The 26,301-nt window shown below is 44.5% G+C and overlaps 1 protein-coding gene across 2 annotated transcripts in view; it reads left to right on the top strand.

Annotated features, from left to right (window-relative positions):
• LOC142900666 (ephrin type-B receptor 1-like) overlaps positions 1-25,437 on the top strand; it is a 92,289-nt gene extending 66,852 nt beyond the window's left edge. For both annotated transcript variants that reach the window (XM_076045075.1, XM_076045074.1), the window contains exons 10-20: positions 3,888-4,050; positions 4,425-4,530; positions 5,974-6,035; positions 6,150-6,347; positions 12,968-13,215; positions 15,142-15,209; positions 15,809-15,956; positions 17,026-17,175; positions 22,641-22,837; positions 23,176-23,334; positions 25,057-25,437. In XM_076045075.1, the coding sequence (XP_075901190.1) occupies positions 3,888-4,050; positions 4,425-4,530; positions 5,974-6,035; positions 6,150-6,347; positions 12,968-13,215; positions 15,142-15,209; positions 15,809-15,956; positions 17,026-17,175; positions 22,641-22,837; positions 23,176-23,334; positions 25,057-25,168 (1,611 nt within the window). In that variant the 3' untranslated portion in view covers positions 25,169-25,437. The remainder of the gene's footprint in view (positions 1-3,887; positions 4,051-4,424; positions 4,531-5,973; positions 6,036-6,149; positions 6,348-12,967; positions 13,216-15,141; positions 15,210-15,808; positions 15,957-17,025; positions 17,176-22,640; positions 22,838-23,175; positions 23,335-25,056) is intronic.
• Positions 25,438-26,301: the final 864 nt, after the last annotated feature.

The raw sequence follows: 26,301 nt of genomic DNA, 5'->3' as shown, positions 1-26,301 counted from the left end.
CACACGTTCATACATATTATTCATATGAATGTTAAATGAAGAGAATAAAGTCCCTGTGAACAGATACGATCTCGGAGAAAAGAGATTATGCTCAGTGCAGTGAGACCGACGACAGAGACGCTTTAAAAACCAGCTAACTGTCTGTTCTGAGCTATAAAACCTTACGCGACGACTGCCACTTCTTCTCTCTTATACTGCTTTTCAACCCTGGAAATTTGCAAGCAGGTGGCGAAAGATCACATAGATGGCGCTTTATCACCCATTTTAACGCACCCCTACTGCTGTAGGTTGTCGTAACCCGCGCTGCTCTCGCTAACTGGCGCCCGCTAATGTTGGGGTGACTGTAGCTCAGGAGGTAGCACGGGTTGTCCAATGACCGAACGGTTGCCGGTTCCAATCCCGCTCAATCCCAGTCTGTCGCTGTGTCCTTGGGCCAGACACTGAACCCACGTCGCCTCCTACTAATGTGGGTGGATGTTGGTTGGTGGTCAGAGGAGCCGTTTGGCGCAGATTGGCTGCTACGCTTCTGTCAGTCTGCCCCAGGGTGTAGCAGCTGCGGCTACACATCTAGCTTACCACCACCAGTGTGAATGTGGTGTGAATGAATAATGGGTTCAGTGTGAAGCGCTATAGAAATCCAATCCCTTCTTCTTCTTCCTCTTATTATTATTATTAAGAGAAGAACACTGCTCCTGCTACACCACCTCCATGTCGTTTGTCGACGGTGTGAAGTGCATCGAATCACTCTCGATTTTTCGACCATCTTCAGCACCTGAATAATGCCCCTCGTATTCACACTGATCAGTGTGAGTGCACTCTGCGCACTCGTGCGCTCAAGATATGAGGTAATTTCTACGCAATTTGCAAATTATTTCACCTCTCCACTTGATTTACAATGAGTCGCAGGTTGGAATCCAGTGTGTATTATTATCCATAGCGTTTTGCAGCGATTGTATTTTAACCCATAACGCCGATTGAGAACCATTTTAAGACTTTGCCGATTCAATTAAAATGGACTTTCAATCATCTGCAGCCTCCCTCTTAATGTATGTGCCCTGGTTTCACAACCTCCCACCTCCGGCCCTCGCTCTCCGCCGCGTTCCTTTTCCCTCCTGACCTCCTCCTCATCGCCACCATCATCTTTCTTCCTCCACTCTTCGCACTGCCGCTGACCCCTCCACCCCCCCACCCCCCTGTCCTCGCTGCATCATCTACCCCTCCCCCCGTCCCCGCGGCCCGAACCATATCTGCTGTTCCCCCCGGACGGTTTCGATTTTGCTCCAGTGAAACCTTTTTATCTGGGAGAAATTGGTCGGAGGAAGCCGGAGAAGGCAGGGCGCATAGAGATGGAGGTGAAAGGCCGTAGCCCTTGGGTTTATGAGAAACGCCTGATGGGCCTAATGCCTAATGCACCTCAGGAAGAGATAGGAGGCAAAGTGTCCCGCTAGATCTGTCTTTTTCATCTCCAGCTAATTAACTGCTTTATCGTATTGTAATAATCCAATGATGTTGTGAAAAGGGATGGAAGAGAATATCACATTTTTTATTTTTCCTCTGTTGGTGTTGTGGACAGAATGACTGCTGCCGGGAGGGTAGATGTGAGATTAAAAGAGGGGGAAAAAAGATTTTAGGTAGAGGAAAGAAGCATCAGGTGTAAAGAGGCGCTCAGAAATAGGAAGGCTCAGGAAAAGATAATGATTGAAAAAACACTTTTTACAGGCTGAGCAGTGACTTAGTTTTGATGATGCAGGATCAAAGTTTTGCCCTCTTTGCCTTCTGTCCGTCACCGCTGCAGTGAGATGGGACCTAATGAGATTCAGTTTGCGCTGCACCCAAGACTGAAAAGTGACATTTAAAAAATTTAATTGCGACGCCTCTCCCTACAAAGGGTGACCCAGTATCTTTGTAGAACTTTCCCTGCCTCGAGAGACGGAACCGTCAGGAGTGTTCAGACTGGGGTCCATTTGATATCCAAAGTGGACGGTGAAAAGAAAATAGCTTTTTTTTTCTTTTCTTTTTTAAACTAGAACAAGTTTTTTTTTTTATTTTTTTTTTACAATATATTATATATTATATATTATATATATCTTGAACCAGGTTTATTTTTTAGCCCTGTGTTAAAGCCAGCGCTCAGTTTCTCAGCTTTCTGTTGAAACTGATGCTTTGATACAGCCACCAAATGTTTGAATGGGGTCAAAAGCACGGTGACAGCTCCTTGACCCTGGACATTGTCACTAAACTGCCCTTTGTGACATCACAAGAACTTGGTTCCAAAACTGTATAATTCAGCAGGCACTTTTGTAAAAACTGGGTGCAGTTTTCTCATTCATCGTAAACTCTATGGCCAGCTTGAAACACAGAATATCGCAAGGAACCATTCATAAAATGGAATGTTGCATCACACGGGAGCTTTAAATGAAACAGATTTCGTCCAGTGAAGCCCTTGCACCTTCAGTTCTGCTCTCGCTGAACTTCACACCCCAGTGCTGTTATAAAGAAGGCTGGCTGTGTCACACCATCGAAACGACTGTTACTACACTGCAGAGTGATACAATATCGCTGCTCCTGGATATGGGTTCATATGGGGGACAAGTTGCTCTTGGAGCCGTTTTAACCTTTTCAAAAGGAAACAAAGTGATGTGCTTTTCAAACTTTGGTTACATATTTTTGACACTTTGAATTATTTTTTTTATTGTCACCTGTGCAAGGCACCCAGAAAAGCTCTCAGAAAAACCTGTGAGTGTCATTTTTTTTTTTAGATTATTTCATGTTCATGTGTCATATTCTCCAGGATGAGACGTGTAACCAAATGTAATTCTTTAATCATTTTTTTTTTTTACAGTAGCCATGTAAAAAAAAGCATCTTTAAAGAAATTTTGTTTAGCTGTTTAGCGCACTCACTGGGCGATCATGCTGCAACTGAACTGCACTGAATCTCAACTCTGATCAGCGTCAGTTCAGATGTCTGACTTTGACGTATTGCTTTATGCTAAAAAAAAAAATGCTGGAAATGTGTTAAACAAAGTAGTAGTTGGCGAAATATGTCCAACTGTTGATGAATGTGTGAAAGAAACGGCCCAGTTCCACAAAGCAGCAAAACGCCAACTAAAGCTACCGTGAGCTAACTATAGAAAACCGTAATGACTTTGCACGCCAAACAGGATGATTCCCAAAATCTGTGGGATTTATTTTCCACATGGCCATCTGGGAAAAAGCCCATAAGACAAGTTGATTTCCCAGTTGACTGGACAAACCTCACAGGCCGACTAGATTCCTTCAAATGAACGAGTTGGTAACGGCGCACGGCGAGCCAACACTTGATGATGCCCTGTAGTGAGCCACGAAGCCCTGGGGCATATAAATAGATTTTTTTCTTTAAAATGAAATTAATTCTAGTGAAGGAAGTCAGACAGAGAGAAGAGTCTTTGCTCCAACACTGATAAGCAGCACGTCTTGGTTAAACTCTGCTGGGCTTTTGTCTTGACTGAAACTGGGCACTAAATTTAGTCTCTTGGCGTCACAGAGGAAGTGATGGAACCGACGGCAGTGTTCAAATTCTGATCTACTAAATATCCAAAGTGGATGGTGTAAATGAAATGGGATTTTTTTTTTTTTTTTTAATTTCCACACTGTATTGGGGTAATGCTGATAAGACTTATTTTACCGCCCTGTGCAGACAACCACCTGAAAAACACTCAGCTTTTAGCCTCCTGTCCAAACTGATGGAGCCTCCACCCCCCCCCCCAAAAAAAACAAAAAAACAAAAAAAAAAAACAAAAACAGGAGCCAGATTTATTCCCTTGTTGTTTGTCACAGAGGAAGTATTTGGGTGTGTTTTGGATGCCTGCTGGACATTAATCCCTTCGGCTCTCTGACCTCCTCCCCAGTCCCAGATGTCACAGAACAGCTCAGTTGTGCAGAGCAAAACCCCCGGTGTTGTCCTGGAGGGTCTCAGGCCCGGGACCGGCTACGTGGTCCAGGTGAGGGCACGCACCGTGGCCGGATACGGAGCCTACAGCAAGGACATGCTCTTCCAAACTCTCACCGACGGTAAGTGTGTAGTTTTTTTCTTTTTACTTATTTTTCTTTGGGCTGGAGCGAGTGGGCGGGAGGAGTTTCTGCAATGGAGAGGAAAGAGAGTGCAGGAATTTGAGAGGCTGAGCAAGGGTGAGAATCTGGCTGTGAAGTAATTAAATTCTGCCCTACTTTGTGAGCCTGTGTGCGGGCCCGAGTTCCGGCGTAAAATAAGCCTCACGAATGTCACTTCGTGTGCGACCGGGGGAACGAAGAAAAAAACAAACAAACACTGTCGGGCTCTTATTTTACCTTCACGGAGATGTTCGGCTGGGCGCGTGTGTGTTGCTGAGGGTTTGCTGCAGTGACGACAGTAATGCTGCACACTGCTGTCATGTGTCTGTTTCCAGATGAGTACAAGTCTGAGTTGGGACAGCAGCTCTCCCTGATCGCCGGCTCGCTGGTGGGCGGAGTCTGCATCGTCTCGCTGATCGCGATTGCCATCATCTGCGCCAGGTATGGGCACACTGAGGCAAACACAATGCAAACTGGGATACATGTATATGTATAGTATATTGGTTTTGTATTGTGTTACTGCCATGAGAGAACAGAGGGGATTATAGGCTTTAAACTGCTCACGCCGCAGTCAGGTTGGTTTTATGTTCAGCAGAATTTAATAAGAAAACTAAACACAAAGGGCTCACGTGTTGTTGAGCTGGGCAGCGAGTCCACACCAGGTATTGACTCCAACAAACATGAAGTGTTGAGAATTTCCCAAAATAGCTCACAAAATACACACAAATACACATTTGTCTAAAAAGAAACAAGCGCAGCCGTTCGTCACACATCCAATGCCCACCTGTGTTTGCGGATAAAAATAAAAAAGTACTGAATGTTCCGTGTGTTTCAGCTTTCACTTCCACACTGTATAAAATGTCATTCGTTACTGACGGCATATCTGTTGAGACTTAAAATGCCATCATGCCTCTGTAATAACTCCTCAGGAAACATCTGAATTCCATTCTCTGCTGCCTGCCTGCCGCGTTCTTTATGGCCACCCAGTGCTCTGACACCCTTGTGATGATTTCAGTGTCATTTGAACTGAATTATTGTAATAGGGAGCACAAAGTTAAACGGTGACAGGGGAGGAAAAAAAAAATACAAGAAAAATGGTAAAATGTCAGAAACTCGGCAGAGGAAGCAGCAATTCAACCTCCATGCTGGAAACATGCTGATCTGAAACTGAATGTGTGCTGTTATGAAATGTGCCCCCTGCTTGTTTTTTAAATCTTTTTCCCCTCTCTAATTACTGGTTAAAGAGGTTTGGGATAATTTTATTTGATATTCTGTATCTGATCAGATGGTTTGTTTATTGCCATCCAGCACTTATAAACCCAGACAGATGGAGCGGGAAGCAATTTGGTGTCTTCACTGTCTGGCCACCGCAATTATATCCATTACATAAAGCGCTTTTTTTTTTATTATTATTATTTTTTTCTGAAATAAAAATCTGTATATTTTGTATAGTCCTATAATGTGGTAACAATACAGGACTATATTCTTTCCCCTAGTGGTTTGAAACTTCTGCAGGACTTCCTAAAGTTTCTGCATCCGCATCAACACCTCAGGAAATAGCAAGTATCCGGGCTGGTGATGCTGCTGCTGATATGTCGAGACGCTGCAGTGTTGCGGGACAACATCTTGAGTCCATCATTCGATAAAAGCGCGTATCAGAACCTGGCATCATACAGCAACAACAAGCCGCCCAACACCAACTCCTCTTTCGCCTCAGGGGAGGAAAAAAAAAAAAGGCAGAAACTCTTTAAGTTGGCTGGGCTGACGGGAAGACAGTCAATTACTTTTCCCTGCTTATCTCCGTTTTGTCGACTTGCTTCATTTCTCCTGAACCCTCGGCCTGTGTCTGTGACCCCCCCACACCCCCCGCCCCCACCCCCGCAGGAGGAGGCAGTTTAAGGAGAGCGTGTACGGTGACAAGCTGCAGCAGTACAACACCGGAGGAGGTGCGACCGCCGCCGCCGCCGCCGCAGACTAAAACGAACCTTCTCCATTTAGACATTTTTCTCTTATAGCTCACAACTGCTTGTGTTTTTGTGCCGAACTATTTATTTCCTCAGAGGTGACGCTGAGGCCTGACATGTTCAGTGGCCCGACGCCCACCGTCACCTTTCCCACCCTGTCCGAGGGCCACAGTTCGCCAGGGGTCAAGATTTACATCGACCCCTTCACCTACGAGGACCCCAACGAAGCCGTCCGGGAGTTTGCCAAGGAAATCGACCCCTCCTGTGTCAAAATAGAGGAAGTCATCGGATCAGGTATATCAAATTCTGAGCGCCGAAATGTCCCGTTTTACTTGTATTTTTTTCTCTTTTGCTTTGAAAGTCCAGTGAAGCAGCCTTAGTGTTGTCATTGTGAAATATAGCCCTTTGTGACATGACAGAGGGTTGGTTTCCAGAACTGATTCACTAAAAAGTGGGGGAAGCAAAATAAGTAAATAATGGATTAGTTTGCATTTCTGCATAGTTCATATGCATATTGCGGGACCTTAAAGATCTCTGAGTTGTATTTTTTTGTAATTGTGTTGTAGGACATGAAAGTTTTGTTCAAATGTTTGTTTGTTTTTATTGTTTTTTTTTTCTTTGGTTGCAGTGCAATTCACAGTTGCGCTGCTTCAAAGTGTAAAGTAAACCTCAGTTTCCATTAATGAGAACAGCTGTCAAGTGAAACAGCAGATACTCCAAAGTAAATTAATCAACCGCGTCGCACTGTTGTGTCAATGGAAAAGATATTGCATTTTTTTTTTTGTCCTTTGAAGTCAGGGAGGATGTTTTATTCATGCCGAAAAACTTTCACAGGAATAAATTAAAACTGTCTCCGTGCCTCCTCTTTGGCTATGTGAGCGCTCACTGTAAAAATGCCGTGTGATGTTTGGCAAATAGAGGGAGTTGAATGTGAAATGGTGTCTCGCCGCTTCCTCTGAACTTTCTTCCATCTTTTTGCTGTTGGGGGGAAAAACAACGAGGAGGAAAGTGATTGAAAGGAGAAACAGAAAAGACAGGGAAAACTTTCTAGTTGTGAGAGTCAAGTTGGCTGTTTAGTGATCTGTCAAACTCTGAATTACCCCCAGAAGCTTCTCTTTTGTTTTGTTCTCCCATGATATCATAAAAGTGAAAAACATTGAGTGCAAAGAAGGCTGCATAAATATTACGATAAGATTAGGAAACGCATTAGTAAAAAAAATAATATCGTCATCATAGGATTTTCGAGTACTAGATAGAAACATCAAACCTTGCAGCAAATTAGAATTGCACACCGTTGCATTCTATGGAGACCAAGACTTGCTGTGGTTTTGACTCTTTTCTGAGCGTGACGGGAAAAGTTGCAGGCTCACGTTGAGACAAACAACCGTGCACATGCCAACCTACAGTGCCGATGAAACTAATTTGCATAGTGGGAGCAAGCTGAGTACCTGGAGAAGCCGCGCAAACACAGGGAGAATGTGTAAACTTTGCACAGTCGAAGCCCAGGAATCAGCCGAGTCCTCCTTGCTTTGAGACAGCAGTTCAAACCACTCTGCCACTCAGTCTCCCTGAGATTGCAATATAATAATATCATAATCAAGGGATAACAACTTGTCATTTTAATTAAGGCGTGGGATTAAGGGGCTGGAAAGTAATTCTTGAGATCTTGGGTTGTTTCCTTTTTTAATTGGACTTTTTGATTGTCCAAATGCCAAATTCTGCCCTTCATGACACCCTCACCCTCTGTTTAGCTGAGTCTCGGAACACAGAGATAACAAAACACACACACACAAACATGCACACATATATTGTACATGTATGTGTATGTATGTGTGTATGTATATATATATATACATCTATGTATGTATATATAAATGTATATATGTATGTGTGTACATATATATATATATGATTTTACATCTTTATGTATGTATATGTTCATAAATAACTTTACTGCATTGAATATACAGGAACAACAATGACAAGAACCATGTGACTTATTATGTAATGATGAAAGATCGCCAAGGGAACAACATACTGGAAGCATTAACGCATCTCAGAAACAAATTGCATGATCGAAGAACTTAATCTCAATTCCATTGCCTTGGTTTTGAGCTCACCGACTGGAATGACTTTCCATCTTCGGTCCCGCTCAATCAATCACAAGGATTTTTGCCCCAAGACAGCTTGGACAGTTGCCAGCATCCCCACAACCCTGAGTGGTGGGCGAGCGGGATGGGATGTGAGTGTCGGTGGTTGTTCGTCTCTTTGTGTTGGCGTTGCGTTGAACTGGTGCCTTGTCCAGGATGTAGCCTGCCTTCGGTCAAAGTTAGCTGATGTGCTCCAGCTGAACCCGCTGGACGCTCTAGTTAGTTCTATTGGAGGTCAGTCAGTGTGCCTTTAAACTGCATGGCTTGTATGTTGTATTGAACTCATTGGCAAAAAAATAGCTCTCAGATCTAATGTAAGATTTCAAGTAAATTTTCTGTCATCCTAGAACTGCTGGATATATATATATGTATATATATGTATATGTATATATATATATATATATATATACATATATATATATATATATATATATATATATATATATATATATATATATATATATATATACATATATATATATATGTATATATATATATATACATATATATATATATGTATATATATATATATATACATATACATATATATATATATATATATATATATATATATATATATATATATATATATATATATATGTGTGTATACATATGTATGTATACACATATGTTTGGTCTATATATATATATATATATATATATATAGTAATTTTAATAAAGGTGCAGTAAGTTGTGCAATAAATTTCAGTGTTGTTGGCCTCATGCACAGTGACAGTAGTGTTGCACACTGTTCTGACTGCTCTCCTTTGATTCCCTGGTGCAGCCTCCGTCGTGCAAGGCTGCGTTATTGTTTGAGTTTGTTTGTGCTTTTGATTGTTTTCACTACACATTTTTTTTCTTTTTCAAAATGGGTCACCCTTTTCTTTTTTTTTTTCCCCCCACCGAAACCAATCAAATCCAAATGGCCATGGAGCTGTTGGTGATAAAGGTCATGAACCAGTTATAGCTCCTCACCACTGAGAATATGTGCTTTCGGCTTTGGGTCTGTTGAGCCACTCTGAGAGGCTTTCTGTAATCCCTCCGTTTCTCGCTTTATTTTGCTCAGGGGAAGGTTTCTCACCTCCGCCAGAGGTGGCAGAGGACGGATAGAAAAGTCTTGGAGGGAGTCAAGAAATATGAGCCTGGCTGATTGAGATGTGGTGAAACTTTAATGGTTGAATCTCTCCTGGCCAGCTGCAGAATAAACTCCAAATTTGTCCCGGCTCCCAACTTCATCTCTCCTCCCTCTCTTCTCTTGCGTTCACCTTTTTGTTTCCCTCCTCTGCGCTTCTTTGATATTTTTCTTCCCCATCCTCACCTCTCCCTGTGATTCGGCCCCTCAGGAGGTTGAGGGTTTGTTTGCGTATGGAGAAATGCTAAAACAAAGATCCAAGAGGGAAAAAAGGTGGAAGAACAGATTGAAGAGGGAAGATAAAAGGGGAAGACACCCTGAGGAGATAGTAAAAATATCTCACCTTACTCCCTCTCATCCTTTCACGACGTGATAACGCCTCTCGCTTTTCTCCTGTTCGCTTTCGACTGTCTGCCGCGCTGTTAGAAGTATCACCGAGCAAAAGTACTTTTTCAAAATTTGGGAAGTCCTGAAAAGCATTCTGAAGAAAACCGATGAAGAATTCGGTTTCCGCGAGCCTCATTTTAGGGGTAAAAGAATGAAGGAGTGACATGACATTTCCTGTGATCTCACCTCAATGCTTCTTTGGTCCCTCTGCATTTATCTTTTCGTACTTCCTTGCATCTTCTTCCTCCTTGCCCACACGCTCTCGTCCCGCAATCCTATTTCCCCTCCAACCATTCTCCTTCTTGGGGTTGACGGCGGTGACAGTAGGCAGTTTTTAATGAGCAGTGAGATGTAGGCCAGAGATCACAGTGAGACAGGACGACAGAGCCCATCATCCAATTCCCATCACTCATTCATTATTCACTTTCTGATCCCCAACTCCTCGCAGCGATAGGGAGCCTGTTTTTTTTTTTTAGCGTGTTATTCATTTTTCATGTCCCGGATCAGCGTATGGCTGCATTTATTTTGACTAAAGACATCCGTGTTGCCGACATTGAAAGAGAATTTAGTGTGCATTGAACTCGCTGAAGGCTTTGAGGTTGAACCTGTTTCATATCTGTGACATCATTATCAACCCAAGTGTAGAGGAAGCATCTGCAAGAGCACCTGCTTGACATTCCGATACTTCCCTTCCAAATATTCTGAAGACTTGCACAGACTCTTTAACATCAGCAATGAAAATAAGAACTTTTTTTTAATGCAATCTGGTTTTTTTTTTTCTGATGGATAAGAACTTCATAACTGACATAAGTTCACGGCCAGAAAACGATCTTCTTTTTTTTTTTTTTAAGTTTTATCATGTTGAGCATCTTAAGGTTTCAAAGAGGTAAATGGTAGGAATCAAATTCTACATGATAATATGTTCAGAAAAACAAGCACCAACACGCAACACCCATCCAACCATCCAACCATCCATTTCCCCCCCTAAGGCTGAGAAATCGTCATTGTTGCTGAAAGCTTCTTGAAGTTCATTTTATTCGTCCTTCACCGTCATCAGGAGGACATCAAACTAATTTCAGCTGAAAATGAAAGTTATAGATAAAGTGTCTTCAAAAGACAAACTATTGTAATAGAGTATTGGATTCTCTCTCTCTCTCTCTCTACTCCCCCAACCCCCACCCCCACACCCCTCCGCCTTCCTCTTTTTTTCGAGTAATTTTGTGAACTCACACCCTTCCGGCTTCCTTTTCCTTATGTGTGCAACAATAACGGTGCACCCATATCCACTTCATCCATCAATCATCAACATCGATTTCCCTCCTGATGCAGCTTGAGTGCGCAGTGTGTTTGGATCAAATGTTTATACGGTATTTTTCATCAGCGCAGATGCTCCCATCGCTGCCATCAGGCGACAGTTATTTTTTACCGCCTCGGCGGCCATTTATGGTTGGATAAAGAAGTGTAAAGGTCCTAAACTTTTTTTTTAAATTGCCAATATTATTCAACATTTACTGATAACAATAATTGTAATAATCATGATGGTGATAGTGTTTAGTTTTATCCTGTTATATGTAATAATCTGCAGCAATGGAAAAACAAATCTGATCTTTCCTTATTTTTTCAGTTCTGGGTTTTCGCAACATGATAAATAATTATTGGACGAAGCTGTTCCGCAGGAGTCTCTCTTTAACGCAACACCGTTCCACCTTTCAGCTCTTGCAAAATCCCTTTTCACCAGATGTGTCGGTTATTATGTAACCAATTTGAGGGGTCTCCTACAAAATCCTCAATCTTAAAGTGAAAACCTTAGTTTCCTCCAGTCACCTCTAATTATCCAACAATTGGTAGCCCGCCAAGCCCACGGCTGCCGGCTGACTGCAGAGACCTGGAGGCAAGATATTGATGGCACAGGTGAGGCGAACAGAGTTAGAAAGCGCTTTGGTCAACCAGACAGATTAAACTGCGGCCCAGTGTGTGACTGCGCTCGTTTAAAGCGCCAGATGACAGCCGCGGCGTTCCGTTGCAGTATTACCACCTCGCTTTCCTCCTCCCCCACTCTTGTCTCTGCTTCCTCACTCGTCACCCCCAAGGGGAGTCATCGCAGGGATTTATTTATCATTTTTAGTATTATTTCAGTTATATCTAGTCTGCCAAAATGCCATCAATATGCCCTTGAGCACAGCCATCCAGCAGCAGAGCCCAGGCTGAGAGGCCATCAGTATTAGACTGAGGAGGAGGCAGAGGATAACTGACACCCCTGTGGCTGTGCCCAGTATTACCTCACCCCTCCTCACCCCACTCATCCTCTGCTTTTCAGATTGATGACTGGTAATTAATTAATCTTCATCATTTGGCACAAGTCCAGCGAACCCAATTTGCATCATGTCATGATTTAAAAAAAAAAAAATGTAGCACCCTCTTTTATATTGAGAACATTCAATTTAACGTTTTGTCACCAGACAGATATAGGTCAATTGAAACTGGGTCACCGTTGTAAGTTATATTTCCGCAGTTGGGCAAAATAAAAGAGTCTTTCATGCCCGAAACCCGCAGCCTTGGCAGGGTGAATTGCATGAGCTGCACTCCAAGGTCAAGCCCACTGTTTCCAGACAGAGCTGCAACCGCTACAGTATTCCAGTTGGAGCAGCACTCGAGTTATAAACAGAGAAAAAAATGAATAAATGAAACACAACTTAACAAACAAGGTGTTTGTGACGGTTTCAAGTCACTTTTTCGACCAGAGACTGACTTTCACTTCGTGTCATTGAATAAGTAATGAAACAACAACAGTTCATGGTTTAGGTTTAATCTTGTAGAGTTCATGAAGGGTGATGGCTGTGAGAGGAAAAGTCCCACCCCTTATTTATTATTGGTTGACATTTGAAAATGCCAAACTGCTAATTTATAGTTTTCCGTCATGATAACAGACAAGTCTGAATCTGCACTGATGACGTATAATTTACTGTTTAAGGTCAGATGATGAGATTTTCTCACTCTACCAATCATGAGCACTCAGGCCTCAGAGGACTCGAATGAATGAATGAATGAATGAATGAAAGCCGGCTGCTCAGTGGGGAATGCTCTCTTTCATTCCCAAGCAGCGCATCAAATCAACCGTGTCCGACACATGCTGAGTAATTAACGTTCTCTTTGCGCAGACGTCTCAGAAGCGAATCTACAGTAGATGTCTTCTGTTGTGCTCCTTTTTCTGCGGGTTACGATCGTGGTTCTCGTTTTTCCGGCAGGCGAGTTCGGCGAGGTGTACAAGGGTCGCCTCAAGCCTGTCGGGAAGAAGGAAATCCCCGTGGCCATCAAGACCTTGAAAGTGGGCTACTCCGAGAGGCAGAGGAGGGACTTCCTGTCCGAGGCGTCCATCATGGGCCAGTTTGACCAGCCCAACATCATCAGGCTGGAGGGCGTGGTCACAAAGAGCAGGCCAACCATGATCATCACAGAGTTCATGGAGAATGGAGCGCTGGACTTCTTTCTCAGGGTAAGTAACACGCACACCAGATGTTTCCATGAGTTTCGTATAACAAGTGAAAAATATTGCCCCTTACATTGTTGATCACTGAGTCTATTCATCCAGTCTGTGACCTTTCAAGAACTCTTGGAGCATGTAATAATATAAAAAAGAGCTGAAGCCGATCTGCTCGCTCAAGTCGGCAACGACTATTCCATCACCGTGTTTGTGCAGCAGCATGCGGACCTGCTTGGGGTTTTCAACTTTCTAGGAAGAAAGATGTTGAGATGATCGAGAATCAGAAAATAGGAATCAATATTAACATTGTTGGCTGTCTGCTTCCTGACCCTCGGATGAATCGTACACACTGGCTCTTTCAGCTCTTGCTGTGTCAGAACACCAGCCCTCCCACACACACTCACACACACACACACACACCAATAAATCTCAATGTAGTATCTCTTATCATTTATATTTGAGCAAAGTTAAATAGAAGTCCTCAGTGGTTGATAATTTAACGCCGTAATCGCTGGCTGACAGCCAAACGTGGAGTTGTGTTTTGATCAGATTTGACTAATGGTGACCAGGCCATTAGTCAGGACTCTGTAGGGCTTCCTAATGAATAAAGAAGAGCGCAGCGGGGAAATAAAAAGACATCCCAACTATAAAACATTTGGCTAACGCAAAAGGTTGGAGAAGCTGCAGAGTAACTAAATCCTGGAGACATAAACACTCGGACAGAGAGAGAAAAAACCCTCCAGGGTCTGGAGCGCTGGGAGCTGTTGGAGAAGGAGACATAAATCCTAAAATAACCTCCTGCTTTTCCTGTTCTCATCCCTTCCCCATCCTGCGCTCCTCATCCTGCCAGCATGTCTGTCCGTCAGTCTGTCCGTCTCTTTGATCCCGGCCTCCTTTCGAGGCGCCTCTAAAGACAGAAAGAGAAACTGTTTGATGTTTGGTTTTCACAGCATGGCCCTTTTTGACTCAGGAATCATCCACTGACTCACTGGCACACACGCAAACCAACACGGACACACACACACACACACACACACACACACACACACACGCACACGTGCGCATGCATGCAGAGACACAGCGATCGATTCTTCCGGTGCTCTTGTCCTAGCATGCCCACCTTGCAGGCACGAGACCCCGAGGATCAAGGATGTGTGTGTGTGTGTGTGTGTGTGTGTGTGTGTGTGTGTGTGTGTGTCTCTTTGTGTGTAAGAAGGTTTTTGCCTGCAGAGGATTAGGCTCCAGGAGCATCAAAGGCGCAGCTTGGTACACAAAGTGAATTAAAAGACACAGCCGCACCTTTGACTGTCGGCATGAATGTCAGCGGCGCTCCGCAGATGGAGGCAGCCTGCGTAAATGGTGAAAGGCCACTGAAAAATGAAGGCTAATGCCTCAGGGTTTATCAACAAGAGACGACAACGGCGCTCTCTTTTCTTCTTTTTTTGCCCCAAAATGTGCCCCTGAATACAAATGATATTTGTGAGTCGAGAAATTGCACGGTTGTTTTTTGCGCACAGTAACGAGATTCATGTAACGCAAGCACATGAGCGGGTGTCTCTTTGTTTGTTTGGCTTTTTTGCCGTGAACACGCTGGTTCACGCAATGCTGGTCGGAGCCTTGGAATTGACAACCATCATAAAAGAATCTTTGTTTTGCAAAATAAGCGTCATAATAATAAATTTGCCATTGAAATAATAATTATCATTACTCTTGAAAAAGGCTTTGGGATATTAATTTAGTTTTCCTGCTCAACCTTCAGTGTGTTTAATTGAATTAATGATCAATCCTGTTAAATGCACTGACGTTCCCATTGTGACTTAAATCCAATAGTCGGTTTTGAGGCTCAAACATCTTTTCTGTACACGTTCTTCATCTCTGTCAACAAAATCTGATCATCAGACAGAAAAATCAGTCTTGTCTTGGTTCTGGGCTTTGCAGCAAAACGATGGGCAGTTTCCGGTGATCCAGCTGGTTGGTATGCTGAGGGGCATCGCGTCTGGGATGAGGTAAACACAAAGACCCACACACACACACACACACACACACACACACACAACACATCACACAGACGTACTCACAAGCCTGATATACACATTCATTTTCATCAATAGGATGAGAGGTAACCCCACCCCCCCCACCCCCCTCGACGTTTCAGCCTTCATTGTGAAATTCGTTTTATATACAACGATTCCTTTTATTCCCTTTTCTGCCACTCTGAGTCCCCCCCCCCTCCCCCCCTTGGTGACATCATACAGCGCCTGCTCCTCTGTTCTTCTCGACGAGACGTCGGCAGCTCGAGTCGCGCTCGCCTTCGCCATCCTGCAATCCCTCATTCCCTCTTCAAACACACACAATTCGTTGGCTTTTCCAGCAATATCACAAAGACGTGCGCATGCACACGCGTGTTAAATCCCAGCCCTATTTTATCCGGTCCTGCTGGCAGGAACAGCACACGCACACACACACACACACACACACACACACACACACACACACACACACACACACACACACACACACAGTCCACATGCCATGACAGGGGCTCAGGTTGCTGGCCTTGGATAAGACACACACACTGGCCTCATAAATCATGTTGATGTTTCAGGTACCTGGCAGAAATGAGTTACGTTCACCGCGACCTGGCTGCCCGCAACATCTTGGTGAACAGCAACTTGGTGTGCAAGGTGTCCGACTTTGGCCTGTCACGATATCTGGAGGAGGACACGTCTGATCCCACCTACACCAGCTCATTGGTGAGGACTCGCACACTCGCCAAGCAGGGAGTCATTGACGACTGGCACACAGCAAGTGGGGGTGATAGTAGGCCTGGGAAGTTGACCCAGGGGGGGATACTTTGAGTAGAGGCTCGAGCTCCAGTTCACAGCCACAGCTGATCACACTCAATGGGAGGACAAAAGGAATGTCAATGCAAGTGCGGTCACATGATGCGGCTGCAGGCACAAGGGAATCAGAGTCTCAGGACTCAGGAGGCTCAGGACCGACATCTTTTTCCTTATCATGAAGTCGCAACCCAAATTTATTCCACGGCACTCAAATTTCGCAAACAAAATAGAAACGCTAGCCCACAATCTATCATGTCTATACTATAGTCAATAAATTGTTAAAATTGATTGCAAAATAAATCCCCAACATTTTCCCCAGAAATATAGTTTAAAATCCCTCTTTTTAGAAAAAGGGGAAACTGCCCACAAAGTCGCGACCCAATCAGAACAGCTCTACGACCCACCAGTTGAGAAACGCTGTCATCCAGCTGTGGCATAGGCTCACTTTTCCACATACTTGTCCTCTAAATATTTATATTTTATAACTTCAATTTTAGGCTGAATACTGACTGAATGTGAGACTCGATCCATCTTTCTGTCTGTGGCTCGAGACAAAAAACATGCATTAAAAAAATATGTATAAAATCAAAAAGCTAAAAGCCATATTTTTCACCTAATTGATTTTACATAAGAAAATGTGATAATGTTGAAACTAAATTATTTTGTTGTGCATATTTAAGGTAAATGGAAAACCAAAGTCCTTGTGCTAACAACAATATTGCTCATATCAATTCGTTGGCCCACATATTACTGAGTTTACTCATGGATTCCCCTGCTGGATGATGACGATGACGATGACGATGATGATGACGACGATGATGATGATGATGATGATGATGTGTGCAGGGCGGGACTACGCAGAGCATCAAACGTCACTCTCTAGCTAAGCGCTGGCGTGTTGGGCGTTTAACTAGACAAGAGATTTTTTTTTTCCTTCATGTCTTTTCTTCTTCTCGCTCTCCTTTGTTCCCCTGCGCAGGGAGGCAAGATCCCCGTGCGTTGGACGGCGCCCGAGGCCATCGCCTACAGGAAGTTTACGTCGGCTTCAGATGTCTGGAGTTATGGGATCGTCACCTGGGAGGTGATGTCATACGGAGAGAGGCCTTACTGGGACATGAGCAACCAAGATGTGAGTCACCGGCTGCGTGTCGGCAGCGGGCGGCAGGGGGGTGGGCTTGTTTGTTTCCTCTCACAGCGGGTCGCCCGCGCGGCGAGGAAAACACCCGGAAAATGAGGACGTCAATTTGAGTGTCACCGAAATGTTTGTTTCCGCCGAACGTCAGGAAAAAAAAATACCCCCATAAAAAAAACCGCAGCGTAGATTTCGTTCTTTCATCACGGAATGTTTTGACAACTCCATTCCAATTACGGTCATTTCCTGCAATAATAGAATATTTTTTTTGTGTTGTCACAGAGCGCCTCATGGTTATACGTTGACCTTCCCTGTTTTTTTTTTTGTTTGTTTGTTTTTTTTTAGACTGCAAATCATTACGTTGTCTTCAAAGTAAGTTGTCAGAACGCGGCGCTAATAAACTTCCGTCTTTCTTAGAGGCTGAGTATTCAATTTTTCTGTTGGAGCCCGGAGGGGATTAGGCCTCAGTCCGTGCGAGAGGAAGTTCTGTAAGATTGGATTCCTGACATTTTATATTTAGGTTTCTCTTCCGAGAGGGAAACGCGGGACCAAAGATTCTCGCCAGTTTTTGGCACTAAACCCGTCTCGAAGTACTAAAGCTCTAAATGTTGTTAGGAAGCATTGAGCCGTTGTACGAGTCTTCACAGAATGAATTTTCTCTTTGGGCTCCATCCTATAAAGCTGATTGCGGAGCTGCGGGGGAATTACCCTCAATAAAACATGAATGAATTTGTTTATGTAAATTAATTGAAAAACAAACTTTTTTTTCCGAGATGATTTCTTCAATTGTAAACTCATTTTCCACCTGAGTGACTGGCAGTGTTTGGTGAGGCCGTGGCTCCCAGTTAACCAACGAGAAGGAAACCGAACCTGTCGCTCTGTTCACCTGCAGAGAGCCGAGCCAACCTTACTTCACACTTTCTCTCTTTCACTCCCCTCCCCCGCCTTGCCTCCCCCCCCCTGTTGCTGCTGCAGCGTCGTGCAGCACTAATGATGGAGAGTCAGTATAATGACAGAGACAGTTTTATAATGGCATTGACAGGCTGTAATGATGGGGAAAGTGTGTGTTACCACCGCCGAAGCTAACGAGGGTCTGCCGGGGCATTAACTATGCATGAACCTCACACCCTAAACTCACACTTCACACACACACAATCACACACACACACACACACACACACACACACACACACACACACACACGTGCAGATAGCCTAACCGCACAGCTCACACACACCCGCGCTCGCACATGATTTCAAAGCGCAGGGAGCGGTGAAATTGTCAGCGGAGCCACCACAGGTGCGGTGTTCGACATGAATTAGTCATGAAAGAGACCTGTGATGTTTTACTACTCGGGCTGCTATTTTGATTGACAGCCGCGCGCTCGCCGCGAATTTATGCGTGCACGAGCTCCAGAAGTGTGTCGGGGGGTCAAGTGGAGTTCACGCAACCAGAAACCAGACTGGAAAATCTGCGTCTCCGCATCCTACACCCGCAGAAGCAGCGCCGTCTCCCTCATCTTATAAGCACCATGTCAAAGGGTTTGCAACAAAGAAAAACAAGGCTGGAAAAAATATCGTAAAATGTGAAGGGAATTTAAAAACCCATGTGTGCTTTAGTGGAAAAAAAGCTGTCATTACACGAAGAAAGAGGCAGAGGCAGAAGAAACGGGAGAGTCGGGGCGCGGTGCAGCCGGATCTCTGGCAGAACAGGAAAACTGGAATCACAGACACAACAGAAAGAAAAGGTCTTCTCTGGGTCTCCTGTCAAAAACAAGCAAGAGGCAGAGCCGCCCTTAGGGGACCAACGCTGGCAGAGGAAAGTCCAGGAAGAGAGGAGGAGGCAGAGGTTATGAAATAAATAAATAAATAAATAAATAAATAAATAAATAAATGAATGAATGATTAGATGGAGGCAGATTGGAAGCGGGACACTTTGGCAGAAAGTCACAATAGAAAAGCTGGCAGAGGGGAGGTAGTGGGGGGGGGTGGGCTGCAGGGCCGGGAGAGTGGAGAGGATAATGAGGGATGAGGGAGCAGGTGTTGCGCTGGATGTGGAGGTCGGCTGATGGGCGGCGGTGCAGCCACGCTGGGGGAGCAGCAGGTTGTGGGGGAAAAACCACCGACCAAAATATTAATTAACCAAAACTTTCCAACTTCTCAGAAAAATCAAAGCAAAACGGCAGCATCAGCTTGTCAGTCTAAAGTTTTCTCAAGCGGATTCATTTTAATCCGCTGATTTCATTTGTTACTTTATGATAATCTCTCTTGATTAACATAAAATGATTTGGGCAGATATGACAATAACACTTTGGCAAATGAAGTGATGTTTGCCACTGCGGTGAGATCAGGTCGAGGAGACGAACGGGCCGCCGCTCCTGCGAGGGAGATGCCTGATGTCATCTCACTGCACGCTACCAACTCCTTCCTCTTCATCATCTTTTTGTCCTGTTTTCCTTACAATCTCTGCAATGCTTTGATCTGAACAAATCAGCTCCGGCATGGGGGGGGTGGGGGTGCTTTGTGTTTAGGGATCCCGACTCCTCTTATGCTGCTCTCACGAGGAGAGTCTCTATGATTAATACCAATCATGTCTGATGTTCTCAGAATGTAAATAAATGGTTCAAACAGTGAGCAGCGGCGAGAGCAGCTTTTCCCTGCATGTCGTTAAAACGACACACAGTGACGCGGTAGAGATGACGAGTCTTCAGACATGGCAAGCGTACGTCTCATGTTGCTGGACAAAATCATTCACCGCTGCTCTTTTGCCTGCAGAAGCCCTTTGTGATGTCACGAAGGGCACTGGTTTGTGACCACACCCCTCTGAGATCGTCTCACGGCTGCCGTTGGGTTTTTTTTTTTTTCTTATCCTCTTCCAGATATTTGGAAAGTGCAACCAGGCATCAGGTCGAGGAGCAAACCCAAAACTCAGCATTTTTGTAGCAGCGTGTAAACAAAGGGCTAAGTATGCTCTTTTTTTTTTTTTTTTGCCCTTTTTCTTTTTTAATTTTTGTGCAAAGCCGCTCCAGGTATGAAGGTTTGAAAAATCTCTCTGTTCTCATATGCGTCCTTTAAGTGCCATAAGGTCATCGCTGCATTTCCAGATATCCAGTGGCCGAGCGAACAGATGCGGCACTTGAAATCAGCTGTCACATACATGAATGGTGTCAGTTATGAATTAAGAGTCATGAATCTTGATCCGACATGATACAATGCTGTCGGTTTGAATAACAATTCAATTCTAAAGGGGAAAAAAAAAAAGTCTTTCCTCCGGCCCAGCCCATTTTTTTCCATTATTTTCCTGGTGACAAGCCAGCCGGTCGCTCCTTTCAGTCAGACTCCGTCCTAATTCTGTGATGTCGAGTGTAATTACATTCAGCACCCAAAGGTATGCCGCGAAATTTAGCAGCACCTCTCTGCAATACCAAAATCCCTCCCTGAAAGAAAGTTTTCAAAGAAAAACCTCGAAACGTCCTTATCATTCCCGCTAACTGCGGCGGCATAATGAAATCAGGAGCTCCTCTTGTAAAACCATCCTGCCTTGACATCAGAGACTGCGGCAGAGGCGTCGGTGCCTCCCGGAGATGAATATCTGGATGTACCCGGCGACTGCATGCTGTGTCCTCGGATGGAATATGAATCCTCTTAACTAATTAGACTTCTCTCTTTTGCCGAGGCTTAAATAAGGCTGAATAGAGCAAGATTTTTCAGAAAGGGAACGAAAAAAAACAACATAATCAGCTTTTATATCAGCCTCCTTCCAAAACTTTTCAGAGGAGCTACCACAGAGAGGACAAACAACCAAAATCCAGGTTACCATTGACGGCAGAAAATTGTCTTTTTCACAAAATAGATGAATGTATTCCAGTTATGATTAAATAGATGAATCAACAAAGTCTGTAATTTTCTCGATCTTGCTCCCCAACGGGTAAACATTTCGTATTTTAATGCTAATAATGCGTCACAGTGTGATAAAGTCACACGACTCTGGACCTCTCATCACTCCTTCTGTGTTCAGTCAAATCAGCCAGTGCACCAACCGAAAGCTGCTTCCCCCACAGCCTGTCACTTGTCTCCGTCCCACAGGACGGATAAACCGTTTCTGGGTTTTAATCAAGCTCCTTCCAACAATAAAACCAGCATTGTGACACACATGCACGAGCAGATTGGTATTAGGGCCCACTGGGGAATTTGTAAATACCAGAATGCAAAAAAAAAAAAAACTGCATTAATTATTCCAAAAAATGCTGATGTTGCTGCCCGTTAAAGTGCGTGGAGAGGAATCGTCCTCTAAAAGAGGCTGAAGGAAGGTGCGAGTGGAGGCCAGCAGCCCTGTGTGACTGAAACTGTGGCCGTTCCCCCGCTGAGTCCTAGATTATTAAATCGAGATTGCGTTCCAGCTCTGCCTTCCTGGAAATATCTGATGAAATCCCCAGATTAATGCGTGCCTGCAGTCATGTCTGACACATTAAAGCCTGAAGGTTCACTTCCTTTCGTGATAAAGTACAAATCAGTCATATCTTTTTCAATGCAATGGATCAAGATGCCACAGTCAGAAGTCCTGCAAATGAGGGTAATTACTGACCTTCACCCCAAGACCTTTGGAAGAGGCTCCACTGATCCTGCAGCCCAGAGTGGAGGACAAACAGTGGGAGATACCACTCTATATATTAATGCCCCTCACGATGACTAGTTGGAATAGCTGGGTTTCAGTCACGTGGTTATGATGACGCAGGAAGGTGGTGCGAAATCAGATACCAAGTCTGGAGAGTCCCTATTGTTCGAGATTCAGATCCTGTTCCAACATGTCAAAAACCCAGTTAGCCAGCTAGCATAGCTCTGATGAAGTGGACGCTGCAGACGCCAACATTAGCAGACGTGGGGTTAAAATCCACTTTTCACGGCGTTTTACTGCCTTTTGACGTAGCTGTGAATTCTTCGACACCAGCAAAGGCCACCCTGAAGTCCTTTCCCCTGTAAACAGGAACAATGTTCTAATGATGCCTAAAGAAAACCCCCCCAAAAAACCTGACGTAATTCCGAAGTTGTGGTTCGGTCTCGCGTCTCCTCCTGTCAGCTCTGCCTGTTTAGCGTCTTGCAGCCCTGCTGTGTTCACAACAGCCTGGTGCTGCTTTCCGAGGAGCTCACGCACATCTATTTATCGGGGGGGGTGTTTTTGTGAAAAGAAGCGGCGCGCTGACATTAATTAGCAGTGAGAATGAACCATAAAAGCAAAGTTGTCAGCCGTAAAAACCCAAACGACGGGGCTGAAGTCGACGCTGAAAGCCTCTGTGGAGCTGCCATTTCTTCAGCTGGAGTCAAGTCGGCACATGATCCTCCGCGGGATCATTACCGCTGCCTTGTTTAGGCGGCCATTGTCATCCAAATACAATTAATTTGTGCAATGGATCAGTGTCTTTTCGCTGTGTCACTCTGTGTTGCTCGTCTTTCTTTCCATCCCAGGTGATAAACGCCATCGAGCAGGACTTCAGGCTCCCGGCCCCGATGGACTGCCCCGTGGTTCTGCACCAGCTGATGCTGGACTGCTGGCAGAAAGATCGAAACGCGCGGCCCAAGTTCCCCGATCTTGTCAGCATGTTGGACAAAATGATACGCAACCCTGCGTCCCTGAAGGCCGGCACCAACAACATCGGCCTGGGGTGGGTGAGGAGCAGACGCGGTGGGTGGGGTTAACGCAGTGGTTCTCAACTGGTGGAATCTCAGCACACACATTTTTTTTCCTTAAATAAAGTCGCAAGCCAAATTTATTCCACAGCGCTCAAATTTCCACCCATTCATCCATTTTCGAAGCCGCGACCCAATCAAAAGAGCTCCGCGACCCAACAGTTGAGAAACGCTGGGTTAACATTTGCATAAACTCGGCCCTTCCCATCTCCACCGTCTTTATCAGCTGAAAAAAAAAAAAAAAAAAATGCTTTCACACATTCTGAATTTTTTGTTTTTTATTGCTAATGTGTTTCCCCTGTTCTGTCTCCAGCCCTCCTCATCATCCCTTGCTAGACCGCGGAGCCCCCGACCTGAGCAGGGTGAGCTCCGTGGAAGACTGGCTGGCGGCGCTGAAGATGACCCAGTACCGGGACTCCTTCCTGGGCTCTGGCTTCACCTCGCTCCCCCTCGTCACGCAGATCACAGCCGAGTGAGTCCGCACCCCCTCCCCCGCTCCCATCCTCACCACCTCCCCCCCCCCCACACACACTCCCCAGTTTCATTTCGCCTGTCCTTCCCGACGTCTCGCGCCGCCCACCTGCCAAGTCCGCGTCTCGTTAGCCGGACGACTGGCGGGGACGACTGGTTGGCCGGGAGGCGGCTCCATGTGTCGGGTCTGAACGCTCTCCCAAAACTCGACGTTTCATCCTGCCACGGAACGCTGCGAGCGCAATCAAACGACGTCTTCCTTCCTCTTGCCATGAGGACGGCTGTCGGGAACAAATCAAACCGCCGTCGAATTATTAAGAGGCTCAGTTTGTCCCCATTTTGTGTTTGTGATCGTTTTGCGGCTCTGATTTCGATATGCGAGGGAACATTTTTCCTCACATTTCTATCAACAGTCCTACTTCTTCACCACTGGCCTTTTTAAGGTTTTTTTTGGTGTTGTGGATATTATTTTTTTTTTTCCGTCATGCGCTCAAGGTATGCATTTGTTGTTGCTCCCTGTTGGCAGCACTGTGGGTCAAACATGAGAAGATGAGTTTCCCCACAGGGATTAATTAAGTCGACCTCAGCAGAGAAGTGAGAGTAAACAGGGCCGCACAAAGTTAATTATGAAGCAGATGTAGTTAAAAAATGGGCTGTTTAAAGATTCTTGTTCAGGTTCCCGCCACATTAATGATCCGACCAAAAGTCGCCTTTGTCACAATAATCACCAGCACCATCATCATCATTAAAGTCATTAGTGAGCCTAACAACAGGGTTTAGTAATTTTTATATGCTGTAAAAGCATTCGTTTGTGGCTCACAACAAAACTGGCAAGCGTAAAATACCAAGATGATAAAATGAAAGTATGTGTTGATTTACCCCAATAAGTTGTCGAAATGCAAAATTTAGAAAGTTTAGTCCAACCTGAACCCTTTTAGAGCACATTTACATTTCCACTGTGTCAGATATAACATTTAACATCTTTAAATGTTGCCCATCAGGGCTTCAAGCAGGGAAACTTTTCTTTTCATTATTTCACTGCAAGCTTGCTTTTTTGTTTTTGTGTTTTTTCACTTGTATGAATTAGTAATGAAAGAGAACACTTAGTCCAAAAATAAAACATCAGTCACTGTTTGCACTCCTCGCTGCTGATGGAGCGTCAGCTGGAAGAATGTTTTTCAGTGTTTTGTTTTTTTTACACAACAGCACTTTCACGAATCAAAGTGAGAGAAATGTTCTAAAAACTAAACAGAAGAACAAACAGAAGAATAAGATGTCAGACACACTGCTTGTCCAGCCTGAAACCCCTGAGTTCCCAAATGAGTTGCAAAAGGTTTCATCTGCTTCAAGTCAAATCCTTGCTTTCCCTTCGATTGAATTTTAATTGCATCCACAAGGCTGAAAGCTTCGTTGACAAATATCAACTGTCAATGGCTTAAAACTGTCAGTTTTAAGCCAATTGGAAGGTTTCGGTTTCTAGAAAAACATTTGAAATTTTTTTTTTAATTATTTAGTAACTAACACCTTTGAAAAAAAAATTTAGTAGTAAGAAAACCAGAAATTTTGTCTCCAGACTTTTCAAATTGTTGCTTGTACCCAAACGCATGTAATGTATATTTCACTTCGGCATGTACATGTGCATCAGCATGCAGAGCAGGTAAGACAGTGAGCATTTCCTTCAGAGCCACATTAATGTTCCCATCTTGGTCTTTGTGTGTTGAAGGGATCTCCAGAGGATCGGCGTGTCTTTAGCTGGACACCAGAAGAAAATCCTGACCAGCGTTCAGCTGATGAGGCCAAACACAGATGACCAGTCCCCCACCGAGTCTGTGTAGCCAAGAGAAAATATGAACCAGGTGTACAGTCCCAGTGTGAATCATCCACCCGCCACCCTCACCCTCTTCTTCTGCCTTTCGGAACTCACTTCACGTGTTTGTCGCCGCTGATGTCGGCGTTGGTGTTTTAAACGTGTCTTCAGCAGTCAACGGGTCGCTCTTTGGAGTCTCTCAACTCCCAGTTGCCCGAGTTCGTCTCCGTTAAATACCCTTCGGTCAGACTTGAATGCCGTGTCAGTGCAGCGGGCGAGAGAAACAAAAAAAAGGGGGGGGGGGGGGAACAAAACAAAACAAGCCTTGACTTGTAACAGAGAAATAGTTCTGACCTTCTTGTCTTCGTGCCGCAGCGGGTACACTGACAAAATAATCGGTACTCTCCAGCCCAGAGCTCTCAAAAATGACTTTGACTTCCATCACTGAACATCAGACCCCTTTTTACCAGCCTAACCACTGGAATTAAAGACAACATGCCCCTCTTTTGTATCGTCGATGAAACCCGCAAAGACGCTGCCGCGAGGAGACCAAGTGACGGAGCGGATGTTTATCTGGGTCGGAGCCTTCCAAACCCTCTTTTTTCGATATCTTTGTTACATCCAATTTTGTTGAGACCTGCGTCGGCGAGTTGGCGGAAAATTGCCAGCGTTCGAGTTCAAGGCCGGAGCCGACAGCTCGGCAGGACGTCTGCAAATCTATCTTCACGTTGAAGAGTCTGTACATATTTATATGGGGAGAGTTCTTTCCCCTTTGATTTTTTTTTTTTTTGCCAACAGCATCTAATAATTAGTTGTCACTGGAGTATTTGTGATCTCTCTATGATTATCTTCCTCTGCTTGACTGGAACAAACTTTTTAGGTGTTGTGGGTTTTTCTGATTTTTTTCCCCCCTCTTTTTTTTTCTTTTTTTTGGACTTTATGCGCTGCCATGAAAATATTAACTCTTCCACAGAGAGAGAGAGAGAGAGAGAGAGAGAAGCCTGGCCTACTTAAAATGTTTTATTCCAATGGGAAACTCATAATAGATGATGTGTTCGAGTCAGCAAAAAATAGCCTCGGAGAAGAGAAAGCAACCAAATCAGAGACAGAATCTGATTCCACAAGAAAGAAGAAAAAAAAAAATGAAACCAAAGCAGCATC

Source organism: Nelusetta ayraudi, unplaced genomic scaffold (assembly GCF_046127955.1).
Source record: "Nelusetta ayraudi isolate G7.1 ecotype Tasmania unplaced genomic scaffold, CSIRO-AGI_Nayr_v1 ptg000084l, whole genome shotgun sequence".
Classification (NCBI taxonomy): Eukaryota; Metazoa; Chordata; class Actinopteri; order Tetraodontiformes; family Monacanthidae; genus Nelusetta; species Nelusetta ayraudi.
Note: the sequence above shows the minus strand (reverse complement) of the source record. Positions and strands in the feature narration are given on the sequence as shown.